The sequence below is a fragment of the Frieseomelitta varia genome, unplaced genomic scaffold (assembly GCF_011392965.1).
Source record: "Frieseomelitta varia isolate USP_RPSP 00005682 unplaced genomic scaffold, Fvar_1.2 scaffold_371, whole genome shotgun sequence".
Lineage (NCBI taxonomy): Eukaryota > Metazoa > Arthropoda > Insecta > Hymenoptera > Apidae > Frieseomelitta > Frieseomelitta varia.
In genome coordinates, this window is record NW_025110114.1 from 215569 (window position 1) to 232301 (window position 16733).

The window sequence follows — 16733 nt, forward strand, 5'->3', positions numbered from 1 at the left end:
GTCTTCATTTTTTAAAAAGTGGTATTCGTGTTGTGAATATATTTACATGCATTTGTATAGATCATATATGTACGTATGTGTGTACACAGGCATCTAACATTTAAATAGCGCGCCGTGAATGTCGATATCTCGAAACTGTCGTTGCTCGTACTTCATAATTAAAGTTTTGAGTCATGCAACGGTTAATAATTCGTTGCTACAACTTGTGATGTAGTTTTGTTTCAAGGTAATTTGTTCCTTACATATTTCAAGTAATTTTAAAAATAAGAATACAGAATTATTTTAAAAATAAGACTAGATATTTCTTTTTTTAGTAATGAAGGAGATACAGTAAGAGGATCATCACAAAAAGAACTACACAAATTATAAAAAAAATTTTTTATTCTCATTTTTGCACAAGTCCTGCATTGCGAAGAACGTTATATACTTTCTCTCGTGGGATTTTATCCGTTTCACGATCAATTACCTACGACAAAAAAAAGAAGTACTGTACATGCACTGACTTATTACTTACAGAGTATATCAGATATGTATATTGTGGTATGTACGAATTCATAAGGAAATGTGATATGCAGCGAAAGGTATTCTCAGATTTCAGAACTAAATCCAACAACCTCGTTTCAAAATCGACCTACCACCACGTTTCCCATTTTAATTTCATTCATATTTTCATAGAGGAAAATATATTACAGAAGAGGAACGTTAAAATTAACGGGGAATTTTTTTTACCTGCGTCTCTTTATTCAAAAGCCATGATTCCTTCGCGAGTCTGGCGGCGATTAGCGGATTTTTATAAAAGTCATTTCGCAATTCATTCGGCAGGGTGTCTTCGACTGCCGAGTTCAGTACATTCGCCGGATGTTGATACAAGAATCCTGAGGGAATGTAATACTGTGGAACGGCCGCGCATAATCCCACCGCTATCGTGAACGTGATTATTGTATTCATGTTCACGTAAAATTCTGCAAAAGAACAGGCTCCAACCAATTTAAGGTAGTACATCTTGTTAAATACAGTGAAGGAATTAATTTTTTTCTTTAAAAAAACCATTCTCTTGTTTTGATATCTATCGAATAAGAAAAATTGCACATAAAACCATACGGTGTTTCTATTCAAGTGACAAAAAATTCGAAAGGAATTCACGATGGCTGAGTCATTGTTCCATTCACGTTTTATCTATCCTTTATACACTGCTCAAAATTTCACGAAAGAATTATTTTTTGTCGTTTGCACACAAAGGATCATATGATAGTATTTTGGATTATCTTACTAAGCATTTAAAAGGCTATGTATTTTCAATGATATCCCTCTTTTTTTTTTTTATCAAATTGTATCAATAACTTTATTTCATATAGTAATACTACTGTAAGTACTTTACCAACGGAATTATTCTTTTGTAAATGTAATTTTGAGTTATGCACTTCGTTCTACAATTTTTATCATACACTAGGAATGAATTGAACTACTGATTCGTGTTTCAGGAACCACATTGAACACCTTTATCCTACACCGTATCATCTATTTGCATCCTTCATGCAATTTAATTAACACTCGTGGTCCACGTTTTTCTGCACAAATCCACTCACCTGAACAAACATTCGACTTGGGAACTTACAAGATCTAGTTATTACTCTCGCGCGTATCTAACTGAATACAGGATCCGAATACAGTGTTACTTATATAGCAGTTGCCACTTCGATACAAGTTACTAAGGTTACCGCGGATGTTTTCTTGATTATTATCCGTATTCTGGCCCATTCTATCGGCCTTATGTCCCCGACGAGGACATTTGTTCCCTCTTTGAGGCATTTCAAGGGTGAAGATCCCTTTGAGTCAACTGATCACCACTCGCCGCCGTTTATCCGCGGCCTTCCTGGTTCTTGTACGTTTTATTCGCTTTGCCCCGCTTCTTCTCGGTGACAGTAACCGTGATATTAGATGCTGGATACGCGATACACTCGGCCTGATGGATTTTTCAAGTTGACGTGTTTCAAGCCACGTGGCGACAGATCTAATAAATCAGCATTTTTTATTATTATATACAAAGAAAGTATTATTAGACAATTGAGACGAATTACATCTCAAATTTGATAAGAATTCTAGACAAGGAAATAGCTAAAAGGATAACAATTCGTGCTATGAATTGTCACAAACCAATAAAATACAAAGTGATCCGGTGAATCACTTCTTAATAATTATTCTGAAACTGTCCTTTTGGTTTTCACTTTGTTTGGAAGAATAATTCAATAGGCATGGTCGATTCTTCAGTTTACGCACGGTGAATTTGTTAAGCGTCGCGTTATAAGAACGATCCTTTGATTCAAATCGATGTGTGTCGTCGAGATTTGGTGGGTGTAATGTTCCTACGTGCCTAGAAATATCGATTTCACATTGTGATTGAAATTTCCATGGGTTTTACGAACGATTACTCAACTATACTCATTATTACACTTAATAAAAAACGTTATAGTAAATTTGACCGATAGCAAGATATCAACAAAATGTTGAGAAATGATTGAGATATTGAATATTAAACTATTTGTTAATGGAAGATCTACAAGTTGTCGAGAGTTTACTAAACTGTTACCATGTCGAGTGTTGAGTTTCAACCGCCCACACACGTTCTTACGGACTTTTTCGGGCAGCAAGTTTTCCGGTTTATGCATTACGCGTATCTGCAGTCTCTGTCTCCGTTCAACGATTTACAACTCGTAAGCCACGTTATTACAAACTTCTTTGCTTTCTTTCTACAGTGGCCGTACAACTACACCTTTTTTAGTTTGACTTTCATACAAAATTCTTTCCGAATTTTTTGATTCTTTGAAATTTCGTACATCATACCTTTATAATTATAAATTCATTGTATTACAATATGATGAAATTTTAATTTCTAATAGATAATGAAATAAAGTAGCAACTGAACATTTTCAGATACATATATTTCAAAACTAAACAACACATCGATTGGTATCATTTTCTCTTAGAATGATCTTGAAAGATGAAAACATGAATTATCTACATCAACTATTCTTATCCTAACTATTCTTATCCTTTTTTACATTGACAAGAGTAAGCAAGATATTGGTATAAGAAACATTTAAATCTTTTACATAGATCTACAATCTACAACAGAGATAATCAGATAACAGAGGTAAAGAAATATATTATAATTATAATCATAATTATATAAAAAATTCCTCCTATTGAATGGATTTCTGAACAAGTAGTCTTTTAACTGTGTTGAAAATTGTATAAGTACAATAAATATATCTTCTCTTGAAGTGAAAGTATTAAGTAGAGCATTTTGATACATTGATTCAATTTTTTTTAAACTGCTTATAATAGGCAAGGGAACGGATGTGTAATTGTATTTAGGTCAATGTTACGTCCTTGCATACACCAATTCACCCAGAGGCAGTGGTTACCCTTGTCGGAACTGATTCGCTTATTATAGGGAGTTTCTCAGCTTTCTGAATAATACATATAATTAAATGAGAGATGAAAGGAATGAAAAAAAAAATACTACCAGTGAAAGGAAGTTACGCAAGAATACGAGAGACCTTGCACTTCACTGTATGATAATTAGGATCTTTTACGAGATCACATAAAAAACGTATGAATTGGCTGACAATATTTTGTAGTATTTATTGAGTTGCATTGAATGCATTTATATTTAGTATCGTTGTGTAATTAGTTTTCTACTTTATTGTAAAAGATACAGGTTTAATTTAAACTTTTTTTAATATTAATATATATATATATAATAAAATTGTGAATTCAGAAAATTGTTGCGAATATTATTAATAATTAAAATTCAGAAAATTGTTGCGAATATTATTAATAATTAAAAGTTTAATTTGCAAAATATATTGTAAGGAATGATGTCAATTGTTTTTCGTTTCTCAACTTTCATATATTTTAAGTAACAGATTTCGTAAAAAATAAAAGAACCACATCTTATTTTCATTTTTTATATAAACACATTTTGATATACATATAAAATAGAAATACGAGGTACAAAAATTCCTGTTTTAAGTACAGAATACAATTCATATAATTTTCTTTGCAGAAGCAACACAGAAGTCTTTTTTAATTTACAATTATTTGTACAAATCATATTGATTATTAACATAATTCTGCATACAATTTTAACTATTATTTAACTTTGTAACAAGTAGTTTTATATCAAACAATCGCAATTTAAATATATTACTAATTAAGAGCAATTTCAAATCTTTCAATTTATGTAAAAATTCATTGTGTTATTAAAATATTCAATATTTATCGTATTGTTAATCCTGTTTTAGAGCATCAAGAAATTAGGATCGCAAATTGTCAAACAATTTAATGATAATACTCATAAGCTGGTGAGATTGTCTTCTGATAAACTGGAACTGCAGCATGGGCAATTGTTGGTGCAAGAGCCTTTCCGACCACTGGTACAGAACTGTGAACCTGAACATGATCAAGACGTGCTGTTTTTATGTAGGTAGGTTCTTGCACAGACACTCTTTCGATCTTAGTCGCAGGTTCCACCACGTTTACTTCCTGAAGAGTTTCGATCGGCCTGCTAACCACGACACGTCGCGTAGAGACGCGTTCGTCAGCTGGTTCTGCTGATTCCGGAGCTGGAGTAGCAGAGATCACACGTCCTCGAATCTTTCCAGCGTCTCCGATTGCAGATTGGGAAAAGAGGCGACCAAAGCCAACCTATGCGTTTATAAATATATATAGATAAATGAAATATCCTCTGTAATTTGATGAGTCCGTAATATCTGTTAAATTTTGTTCTATTTGTCTTAAAAACCGAAGTGATTAACTTTTATTTTCATCATTTAACTTCAGTGTGTGTCTCTTCAGATACTTCTTATTTTGATTTTTTTGGTAACTAATATTCACAGTAAATTACCTCGGCAACATTGCCACGAGCAGTGAGCAATTCGAGCAGTCTGTTCTGGTTTTCTTGGTCTCTGTCAGGGGAAGAGTTGGGGCTGAGGACAACGTTTGGCGAAGGATCACGTGCAACGAGAGGTTCGTCTGATTGTCCACCATTTCTCGTTTGAGCTGCAGATACACGATCCTAAAATAAAAAATAATTATTAGTTCTTCACTACTTTAGATGAGAAAAGGAAAATAATAATATTTTAATCGTACTCTGCTCTGGGCATTCAGTTTGCGGAAGTTAGGATTGTCGATCGTGACAGTTTCGTTATCTTCGTTAGATGATGAACTAGAAGATTCTATTCCACGAGATGGAAGAGATGGAAGAGACGGCAAAGATGGAAGAGATGGAAGGGATGGCAACGACGGGGATGGAAGAGATGGAAGAGATGGAAGAGATGGGAGAGATGGCAGCGACGGATATGCTTGCAGAGATGACAGCGACGGATATGCTTGCAGAGATGGCAGCGACGGATATGCTTGGATAGATGGCAGCGACGAAGATGCTTGAAGATTCGAGAACTGCGATTGCAAAGGTTGAATAACAGCTGGTCCTCTTTGAGTCTTGGAAGTGGGTTGATCAAGCTCAACTACCGCTGAGCCAGCTGGACGAACGACCACGCGTTCTTCGATGTCGAAGAATTGTTTCTGGATTGCTGGACGACGTACCTAGTTGAGAAATATTTATTTAACATTTTAAAACGAAATTAGTTCTTTTGCGCTTACGATAGTTCTTACAGATGAAGGAAAATATTAAAAGGTTCTAACATAAACATAAATTAAGATGAAGAAATGAAAGGGAACGAATAGAAACGAGGGAGAGTAAAGAAAAACTGGAGAGGGCTCTTCTCAAAAATGAAACCAATATTTGAAATTAGCAATCACTCACTTCAAATTTACGAGTGGAAACAGCTGGTTTTACAACGTCCAATTGTTTTTCCAAGAAGGCAGGTTGAGCCTCAATTTTCGTAACTGGTACATGAGAAACAGTTGGCAGGTGTTTGATATATGGTACAGCAGCCACTGCTGGTACTTGGGCGGCGGCATATCCAATGTGTTCGGTTTCAACTTTAGCAGGGACACTGTATGCAAGGTGTCCTTCGGATGGGATATCATTTATGTAAGTTACTCCGGCTGGATTCAAATATGGCATTTTGATAGATACGAATCCACCGTATCCACCTTGCAGCAGAGCAGCTGCCATTGTGAAGAGAACTCCGAACTTCATTCTGGAATGATGTGGTAAATATAATCGATCAAATTTGAATCTTTTAATATTTTTTATCATCGAATATTTGTTAAATACTGCAAAACATTCTGTTATGAATAAATTGAACTACAACTGAATACACTGGTGTTTGACAAATCTTTCAGGGATTTCATTTTAGAATAAATGCTGAAATATGATAAAAAGATAGTGAAATAAAGATAGTAATTAAAATATCGATTAGTAATTAAAATATCCATCTAGAAGCATTGTAAATTAAGTGTGAAATTAAGATGTATTCTGAACAGCTTGTAATCTCGAGAAAGACAAAATTACCTGATGCCGATGTGCGTATCGCCGAGGGGGTGCAAGACTCTGTTTCACTTGTGACAGCAGGCGTTGCTTATATGGCCCACGTAAAAGGGGCCCCTTCTCATAAAACTGTTCTGGTATCCCTCCCATATGAATAAAGACTCAAAGTTGACCAAAACTGGGTCGATCTAGTTTGTTTCACCACGTGGTCGATCTTCGAGAAACTTGCTCCCACATAGGAACTGATAGTTATGCATCTCCCTCTCTATGATACAATCGTTAATTTCACTGTTTCACAATATCATATTGGCTGTTAAGAGCACCTATTTTTTTATGACAGTTCATCGTTCCCAATTGCCCTTGTGAAACTCCGGCAATATTTTTAAGAATTGTTTTAATAATTTGAAATAATTTGAATTAAATTATGGAAATATATAGTATGATTAATTTATGATTATACAAAATTTGTTTTGTGGCAATTTGGATTTTTTATTGAGTGCCAAATATTTCATTGAGTGCCAAGTTAATTTACTTTTTAAATTTCATATTTATTCCTCAATTATTTCTATTTAACATATTTTTAATAAGAAAATTATAAAATAAAAGTTTTTTTAATTACTTTTGTAGGAATATGAATCGTTTAATCTTAAAAATTTCTACTTCAATTTCGTTTAAGAGGCTATTATATAACAGCGAAGATTGATGAATGAAGTGGAGAAATTTTGAATACCAAAGGATTATAGACATTCGAAAGTGAAAACAGAAATTTCAACTGGGTCGATGCGCCTTTAAAATTCGATTGTCATTCATCCCATGTATGGGATGTGTAGGCCTGTGTAAAATTCATCACCCACGAAATGTGACGCTAAATTACGCGAGTTCCTGTTGAAAAAAAGAGAAAAGAACATTTCCTGAGCCGGTCATTCGAAATTTTATTACTCTGCGTTCGCCACATTCGATGTAACAAAAGGTGAGAATTCGATAATTGAATAATAACGTAATATTACTTTAAAGATTAGAAGAAAAATCTAAAATTATAAAATTTGATATTTTTATAATCAAATTTGTTATGCTAAGAATAAAAAGTTCATATTTGTTTTAAAAGTCATTTCATTTCATAAACGATAAAAAGAGTTTTCAAAAAATTGATATCTAAAAAACATAGATTTTATCAAAATTTGATCTCAAATTAACTTTATATTACATATTTCATAACAAATGAAAATAATCGAAATTCTTTTTATTTACATAACGAAAGTATAAAGAGTTCACTTCTGTTATTTTACGGTTTACCGACTTTATTGTTCTCTTCTTTTTTTTTCTTTTTTTGGTGAGGGTATCAAGGTAATCTTCTGTTATTTTTTTTCTCGACAACGTGCTTATTTTTTATTGATAATTTTAAAGTAAATTACATCATGCTTATGTATACTTTCTTATAGGACTGTTTTACAAATGAGAAAGAAAATCATTAATAAACTAGATTGGAATCTAGAAAGATAAAGGCTTTGTTGATCCGCTTTTTTTTTCTTGCAGTATCAAGATTGGAATTATGTAAGTACAAATCCAATATCTTGATAATGATATTGAAATAAATATTGAATATTATGATACTATCATTGTGTAATAATTACTTGGATTCTGAATTGTCAAATTAATTATAAACTTTATGATTGTTCGGTAGAAATTTGTCAGAAGAAGTCTATACTGTATTTATTAATCATTGTTCTACAATTACATGGTACGTAGTAAATTTTTTTAATTTTGGTGTTATTAAAATATTTATCTCATGATTTTTTATTTCAAACCTTAAATATTTTTAATCAATGACTTATGAAAAGTCTTTCTTTAACAGAGGAGATTTTGGCCCACGAGTTCCATTCTCAAGTGGTCATTTAAGTCTTGCTCAATATGTGTATCAAGGCCGGGCGTGAATCGAAGGAATGACGAACCATATATTTATTTTTTACCATATATTTTGCTCGTGCTCTCGATTAAGATAAAAATGTAATTTTAGTAGCGGAAACCAATAATTTTCTCGCACACTATCTCGTTTCTTGCTCATTTATTTAATTACGCTTTAAAATGCACTACATATCTCCTCTTTATATCTAGTAATTACTTGTAAAAATGTTCTTTTTACAGGTAAAAATCGATGTTTTCAGCAAAAAACGTACCGTGTGACTCATTAAGCCTAATCATCGAATAAGCATCGAATCAAGATCAAGAAATAATACAAATTATACAACTCGAATTAAGTATTGGTACATTCCTGAAAAAAATTTAATATTTTTCACAATTAATTTAACAAAATTTAATCAGACACAGATATGAGTTTAATTTTGATTTTATTATAAACTAATTTAGATTTATTCTATATAATAATAATAATAATAACATGTTCTATATACATTCTAAATAATAATCTAATAAAATGTCGAGTTTAAAGTTTAAAGTTTTAAGTTCGAAATTATTTGCATAATTTACTTGCGAAATTCGAGGCAAGTATTTTGATTGTGAGATGACAGACAAATTAAAGGCTTAAGCAATAATAATAAATCATTTGTACTTGCTGTTACATCAGATTAAGTAGTTGACATGGTAAATACTCAACAGGGAATAAAAGAAAATGACTACGAAGATATATATACATACGTGTTTAAAACGAAACCGAATTAAATTTATTTTTCTATGTTATTTATGACATCGTAAAAACAATCGAAGTCAGCATCACATTCGGTTATTCAAGTATATTTCTTTAACTATTTACTCTTTAAAATATGAGTTATAAAAAATTTACTATTATATTTCACTTTATATTGTATTGAACAATGGTATTATAAATGAATTTCTCTCAATGCTATGATTATAATTATTTTTTTTTAGGTTGTAAAGTTGAAAATAATTTTCTTCAGAACGCGAATTTTAAAATAAAATTTGCAATTTATGTTTCCCGAAAAAAGGGGGCAAAGAAATTTTTGAAATGATCGTAAGATATTTTGTACCGTTGCATTTAGATAAGAACATGGATGTTATCACTATATAATATATATAAATCGAAAATTCTGGAAAGCAATCATCGAAACAAATGTTGGAATAAAAATTGTATGTCACACTCGACATACAATTATCGTTATATATGTATATGGAGCTCCTCCCTCTTTCTCTCTCTCTCTCTCTCTCTCTCTCTCTCTCTCTCTCTCTCTCTCTCTCTCTCTCTCTCTCTCTCTCTTTTCGTCCCATTAAACCTTCCCTCATCAGTGAAACCGAAACTGAAAGTAAAGTGTTTACTGAGTATCGTGTACCGAAAACTGGTTGTCCTTCTTTCGCAATATCGTCCTTCTTTCGCAAAAACGTAAAAACAAAAAACCCTTTTTCTGATTTTGATGATTCGAGTGATTTTTTCCAATACTTTTTATCATTGCTATTTATCACTATCAGCTATCGAAAAATTCATAATGTAATTTTCTCTAATTTCTAAGAAATTTTTTTCAACATAATCGTAACGGCTAAGTTTTATTATAATATCAAGATAAATATTTTATATTACACCAACAACCATTTTCTTTAAATCAATTATATACTAAAAAAATCATGTTATAAATAATCGCAATAAGCGTTTGATCAAAGAATTTTACAGTACATTTAATTTGAATCGTGCTCCTTGTGTGTAGATGTCACTGTTAGAGAAATATACAGTAAATGGCATAAATACAATTTTTAATCGGAGAAGGCGGTAAACATCAATACGTAAAATCTGTTTTTCTATAAAAATGTTTTTATCTGAGAAAAAATAATATTGCAAAAGAATATATTTACCAATTTGTTTGTATTATTACGCATTTCATATTATCAGTGGAAAGTTTCAAGAAACGTTTCAATGTAATAGAAAAACCAGGTTATATAGAGGGTTAGAAGACCTCTAAATATTTTTGTAAAAAATGAGTGCAAATGACAATTGTCAATTTGTATTGGAACGCATTAACGTTCCAGGTGTAATTATACTTGATCAACCAGACCATACAGTGAGCATGCAATGTTTATTATAATAGTTCTGCAAATAGAAATTACATGTCATGGAATCATTTCTATAGTCTATTATTAAATTATTGCTTTTTGATAGTCACTTTTCCAGTAAATTGCGAATGTTTGTGCATTTGTTATAATATATAAAATATATAAAATATTCTAAATATCTAATAGATATGTTTCATATGTTTCATGTATTTTATATATATATATATATAATATGATATATGATATATTATATTTTTCAGTACACTTGTGGCAGAGCCAAGGAGAACCAAATAGTATGCCTTAGTTTGACAGTATCTAGACGTCATTGCATTTTTTTCCGCAGTAAAAATGAATTGTATGTTACAGATTTAAAGGTACATATTATATAATGCAATTAATATACTTAAATATTATAATATTTGTTGTTGGATGACATTATATTATTTTTAGAGTGCGAATGGCTTATACATAAATGGTGTTGCCCAACAGCCCTTTCAAACAACTAAATTATATTCAAATGATGTCATTGGTATTGGTTGTCCCACTGCTGCAGACAATAATACATATGTATATAAATTGCGTGCTGTTGGAGTAAGATTATGATATAATAATTTTTTTAAAGATATTTATTAAATAAGATTCTTTCATATTGTAATAATTTTAATAGCCTCAACCAGTGGAAAATAGTCACAGTGCTAGTACACTTTCAGAAACTGTATTAAATAATGAAATGATATGTAATGATAAATCAGCAATCGACGATGTACGTAAAAGTACAAAACGTAAAAGAGAAACAAGCTACAGTTTGAATATTTCACCAAGTAAAATTCCCAGATTGGGAAATGAAAATTATATCTCGGAAAACTCTTTGGAAGGTAACATCATATTTTTATTCAGCTTATTTAACGTATAAGAAAAAAAACAGATAATGGAATTTTATTTTTATAATGCAAATAATTATTCAAATTTCAGAAAAAAATGAAAATGATATTGAAATAATTCATGTTTCACTAAATAACAACTCGTCACGTAAAGAAACTGAGAGTTGTGATAATTTCATAGAGACAGTCGAATTAGATAATAAATTATTTAAAAAAAATCATACAGATGTTAATATACTTAAATCAAGCAATACAACAAACAATACGACAACCGAATCTTCAATGGACAAAATAATAAATTGTGAAGATCGTGAACCAGCAATGTTTACCACTGAGGAAAGTATCAAAGAAAAAGAAAGTTTTCCTACTTGTAAGGAATTGAATACCAATACATTACAGAAGCTTGAAAATAATTTATTACATACTGGAAATGTACAGAAAGCAGTAAATTTTCACAATGTTGAATGTGAAAATACAGTGGAAATACAGAACAGTAAAGTAACAGTAAATGCTCATTTAGAAAGTATAAATTGCAACTCAAACTGCAGTGCAGAAAATAGTAGTGAAATAAATAATATGAATGAAAACTCAAATACAGTCACTACAGACATTATTGAAAATAACGAAGGAGGAAATGTACCACTTCCTTCAAATTTTATACGTAACGAGGATGGCCTGATAAAATTAGAAGATGAATTGCAATTAACTGATACTGATGAAGATGCTATTTTAAATTCCTTCAGTAGAAATTTTATCCCACATGTGTCTCCAATAAAATTGAAAAAAGTAAAACGAGAACCAAAAACAAAATTTTCAGAGGACGATGTTGTAAATTTAAGCGATAGTGAGGATGATATTTTTCCGTGTTCTCAATTATTCGATATTGGCTATGGTGCGGATACATCTATCAAAAATGAAGTAAAAGAGGAACCTGCAGAAGTGGAAAATGAAAGATTTTGTTTAGTCGATGATGCGGATTTAGTTATTTCACTAACAGATAGCGAAGATGAAGATAATAATTGGTTGCACAGATTATCCCGTAGTCAAATACTTAACGAAACCGACGAGATTGCTCTTGAAAATAGGGATGATATAAAAAATAAAGATATAAATGTAAATGTTGATATTGAAAAAGAAAAAGAAATAGAAAAATCTGTGAACAAAGACGCAAACACATTACGGCAGGATGTAACAGAATCAGAAACTAGTACACATATAATGGAAGTCGATTTTGATGATTTACTTGAAAAACACACGATCACTAATATCCGTACCAAAAGTCATTCTGACCTTCCGAAGAATCAGAAGAGAGTGCAGAAAGAAACAGATACTTCAAGCAAGAATAGAGCAGAAACTATTACACTTTCCAAAAAAAGAACATCAGTTGAAAAAAGAATAGTTCAGATTGACCCTTCACCTTTACCTACTACCAGAAAACGAAAGAATGCTTCTAATAAAGCTAAACAAATTCCTGAAAAATCTGGTAAATCTGAAAAATCTGATAAATCTGAAAAATCTAATAAGTCCGAAAAATCTTCGAAACAGCGATTAAGTGCTAAAGAAAAGAAAGAGCAGCAAGAAAAGTCGAAGTTAGAGCAATGTTTGTATACGAAAGAGCAAAAAAGTCGTAAAATACTTGATAAGCAGGCTAGTTGTCTTTCTTCTAATAAAAAGAAATTAAGTACTCTTTCAAAGGAGGAGAAAAAGGCATTGGCAGATGATAGAAAGATGAAATTGAAGAAACTTGCGGAGGAAAAGAGATCATCTTTGGAAAGTAACCAAGAAAAAAAACGCATTGTTTCAAAACCAAAAGCGAAAGTAACGACCAAAAGTCGAAATGATTTCCTCGTCGAGGAAACAATTTCTGCGTCTAAACAAGAAATTACAACAGAGAAATCTTCTAAAGCTTCGTCCAGTCAATCTGCAACGGCAAATGCAAAAATGACTGATTCAGAAAAACGCAAAGTTGCTTCCAAGGAAATAGCAATGTATTTACAGGATAAATTAACTCTTAATGATATTTCAAATGTAGGAAAAATTCCTAAAAAGTCTAATACTACCAAGCAAAAAGTAAGTACTACAGAAGCAGAAACAGCATTAAAAGATCTTTCATTAGAAAAACAAACAGAGAAGAAAATAGAGTCCAAAGTAAAAAGTAAATCAGGTACAGAATCTTGTAAGCCAGTTGAAAAGAAATCTTCTACGCTATTTAAGTCAAATTTGAAATCACCGATTGCAGTGACGAAATCGAAGAAACGAGTATCTTTTTCTGCAGCGATTCAAACTGTATATGAATATCAAATTGATGACTTAAATGTTCTAAAAAAACTAACAGGAAAAGACGCTCCTATACCTCGAGAAAAGGTTGTCCCTGTGAAAAAGCCTAGTAATACTACAGAATCTAATGCAAAATGGAATCAATTCTTGTGGCGTATTTTAAACTGGAAACCTGTATGGTTGGAAGAACAGCAATATTTGAATCAAGATCCACCTGTCATTGAGCCTCAGGAACTTCACGTGGCCTTAACTCATTATAGATCGTATGACGAGTATTATAATATTACAAGTCCACTTTTGTTGCTAGAAATTTGGCACGAAATCACTAAAAAATTTCAAAGTATAGAACATATTCACAAACCCACATTCATGTATTCCATGGTCGAGAATTCTATTCAAACGTACACGGTGTCAAATATATTTCTTACAACATTGATGCTCGAGGTATTAGTCACGAAAGACGATATACGAAGACATATCCATCCTGTGTACGGAGATCTTATATTTTTCGAGTATGTTGAAAATCATGAGAACTCACAAAAATCAAAAAAATTTCATAAAATATTCGCATATGTTACTAATGTATATACAACAGAGTTAACGCCTTTGACGCGTTTTAATAAAGATTTACAAAATTATGTAAAAAATCCTCATTCATTGTTAACTTATACTGTGATAACAAAAGGTTTCGATAAAAACATTTTAGTGAATAGAGTTCAGCGATTAAGAGCTGTAATCTATTTACGTAGCAATTTAAGAATGGTACAAGCACTGCAGTTTCTTCCTAAATCGCCATTGGCAGATCTGATTTTAAATCCAAGAATCGAGATGTATAAGTTGCCAGTTGTATCTGAATTTGAGACATTGATCACTGGAGATAAATTGAATGAGAAACAGATGGAAGCTGTACATAGAATAACTAAAGCAGTAATTCAGAGGGATACCAAATTGTGTTTTATTCAGGGACCACCTGGTACTGGCAAATCAAAAGTTATCGTGAATATAGTTTCCCAAATATTGTATGGAAATAACAGATATACAAACAATGGAAATTCCTTGAAGATATTGGTATGTGCTCCATCGAATGCTGCCATTGATGAAATCGTTCTTAGACTGTTAAACATCAGGACCATAATAAAAGAGAACTCAAAAACAAAGCCATTCAAAATGGTCCGTATTGGGCAATCAGAAATGATGCATCCAAAAGTGAAAAATATTTCTGTTACTGAATTGGCAAAACGAGAGATTAAAAAAAACAATTCGAACACTGTTTGTTCCGATAGTACAGAAAACGAAAAATTATTTATACAATCTAAAATGAATGCCATTCAATGTGAGCTGAACAATTCTTCTAACTTAGATGAAGCTTATAAAGAGCATCTGAGGATGAAGTTAGCAGATTTAGCTGTGAAAGAGGAGTTACTAAGGAGTCGTATATCGTTAAATGATACAAATAAACAGAACAGTAAGTTACAGCGCGAAATGGAATACAAAATTCTTGATTTCGCAGACATAATAACTTGCACTCTCTCATCCTGTTATGTTGGTCAAATGGAGTCTATTTTTGGTATAAATAAGAAAAGGATATCTGTGTGTATCGTGGATGAAGCTACCCAAAGTTGTGAGGCAGAAACCTTGATACCATTGATGTTAGGAATTAATATATTGATTTTAGTTGGTGATTCTAATCAATTACCTGCTACTATTTTGAGTACACAGGCAAAGAAATATGGATTAGATCAGTCTATTTTTTCCCGTGTGCAAAATGCCTTTGATTTGCAACCAAATAATCCCATAATCATGTTAGATACTCAATATCGAATGCAACATGATATTTTGTCTTGGCCAAATAAATTCTTTTATGGCGGCAAAATAAAAAATGCCGTGGAATATAATGATAAATTTCCATTTTATCCATATCGAATTTTAAATTTGAATACAAATCAGAATGATGACAACTCGAATGATGAAGAAGCGGATTTCATAGCCAATATCTTTTATTGTATGCTAAACTTTGCCAATTTGGATAATTGGGAATCTGGTATTTCGTGTGGCATTCTTACGCCGTATAATAATCAAAAATCTATGATACAGACAAAAACTAATCAAATGTAAGTTGTAGCTTTTAATGTGAGTATATTCTGAGTATCATTTGAATTGTTCATTACATGTTCATTTTAATTGTTTTAGACTATTTTCAATGCCAAATAATGTTAGGAAAAAAATAAGACTCGAAGTGAATACTGTAGATAGTTTTCAAGGTCAAGACTGTGATGTGATAATTATATCTTGCGTAAGGAGTCACAAAATTGGTTTTTTATCAGATAGGCAAAGACTTTGTGTTGCACTTACAAGAGCAAAACAGAGTCTGATAATATGTGGTAATTTTAACGCCTTTATGGTAAGATTATATAATATTCTATAATATTTAACTTACATTGTACATTGTACATGTATTTATTTCTTGCAAAAACGAAAAATTATTTGGAAGCTTACAAAAAAAAAGTGATTTAGTAAATATATAATGCTGATGCATAAGAATAGATTTATAAAAATCTTTAAAATCCTCCGATAGTTTTAATATTTTTTCTCTAACACCGGATTAAATTATTTTAAATCGTGACACTTTTGAAATGCATGTAAGATAATAAAATATATAATATATAATAATACGTAAGATAACAAAAATGATACGAATACGAGTAATTATAATATAATATAAATTAAATTAAATATAATTAGTTAATTATATTATATAAATTAAATATAAAATAATTTTCTTTTATTAATTACAGAGATATCCAATGTGGAATTCATTAATAGCAGATGCAAAATCGCGCAAAGTATTTTTTAATGTTAATCCTAACGCAGATTCTCATGAAGTCCAATCATATATTATTAAGCCTATGACAAAGAAATGATTGTTTATGCGGATAATCTTATTGTTAATCTTGTACATTTGTATAAATCTTGTGCCACCACCACCACCATCATCATCATCATCAACATCATCATCGTCATCATCATCATCATCATCTTCACGCGTCTCTGAGCATTATAGATTTATATTTTGTTTTCTACGATATTGCCTTTGCAAGTAA

At 31.3% G+C, this 16733-nt stretch overlaps 2 protein-coding genes and 1 long non-coding RNA gene across 6 annotated transcripts; 2 read left to right on the forward strand and 1 right to left on the reverse strand.

The window, feature by feature from the left end:
- The first annotated feature begins 55 nt into the window (after positions 1-55).
- Positions 56-4392, forward strand: LOC122531031. Of its 4 annotated transcripts, XR_006307176.1 has the most exons (5): positions 56-226; positions 315-581; positions 676-993; positions 2932-3151; positions 4308-4392. It is a non-coding gene; the product is annotated as an uncharacterized LOC122531031 (long non-coding RNA). The 4 variants fall into 4 exon arrangements; XR_006307175.1 differs by having other exon boundaries at positions 315-996; XR_006307173.1 differs by having other exon boundaries at positions 315-993.
- On the reverse strand, positions 4345-6830 carry LOC122531027. The gene is made up of 5 exons (XM_043658564.1): positions 6485-6830; positions 5831-6170; positions 5155-5610; positions 4910-5080; positions 4345-4710 (listed from the first exon to the last, which is right to left on the reverse strand). Exons 2-5 carry the CDS (start codon positions 6167-6169, stop codon positions 4345-4347), a joined length of 1332 nt encoding a protein of 443 aa, XP_043514499.1. The 5' UTR covers position 6170; positions 6485-6830.
- A 3301-nt stretch (positions 6831-10131) lies between these two features.
- On the forward strand, positions 10132-16704 carry LOC122531020 (helicase sen1-like). Its single transcript, XM_043658549.1, has 7 exons — positions 10132-10482; positions 10735-10848; positions 10925-11065; positions 11142-11349; positions 11447-15743; positions 15823-16033; positions 16428-16704. The coding sequence occupies exons 1-7, from the start codon at positions 10399-10401 to the stop codon at positions 16551-16553; spliced, it is 5181 nt and encodes a 1726-aa protein (XP_043514484.1). The 5' UTR covers positions 10132-10398; the 3' UTR covers positions 16554-16704.
- Positions 16705-16733: the final 29 nt, after the last annotated feature.

Excerpts from the sequence above, each read along its gene's own strand:
- LOC122531020 (XM_043658549.1), top strand. The coding sequence starts at position 10,399 with ATGAGTGCAAATGACAATTGTCAATTTGTATTGGAACGCATTAACGTT. Across the intron at positions 10,483-10,734 it reads TTGATCAACCAGACCATACA|TACACTTGTGGCAGAGCCAA; the intron begins GTGAGCATGCAA and ends TATATTTTTCAG. Across the intron at positions 10,849-10,924 it reads TGTATGTTACAGATTTAAAG|AGTGCGAATGGCTTATACAT; the intron begins GTACATATTATA and ends TATTATTTTTAG.
- LOC122531027 (XM_043658564.1), bottom strand. The coding sequence starts at position 6,169 with ATGAAGTTCGGAGTTCTCTTCACAATGGCAGCTGCTCTGCTGCAAGGT. Across the intron at positions 5,611-5,830 it reads TTTCCACTCGTAAATTTGAA|GTACGTCGTCCAGCAATCCA; the intron begins GTGAGTGATTGC and ends TTTCTCAACTAG. Across the intron at positions 4,711-4,909 it reads CTCGTGGCAATGTTGCCGAG|GTTGGCTTTGGTCGCCTCTT; the intron begins GTAATTTACTGT and ends ATAAACGCATAG.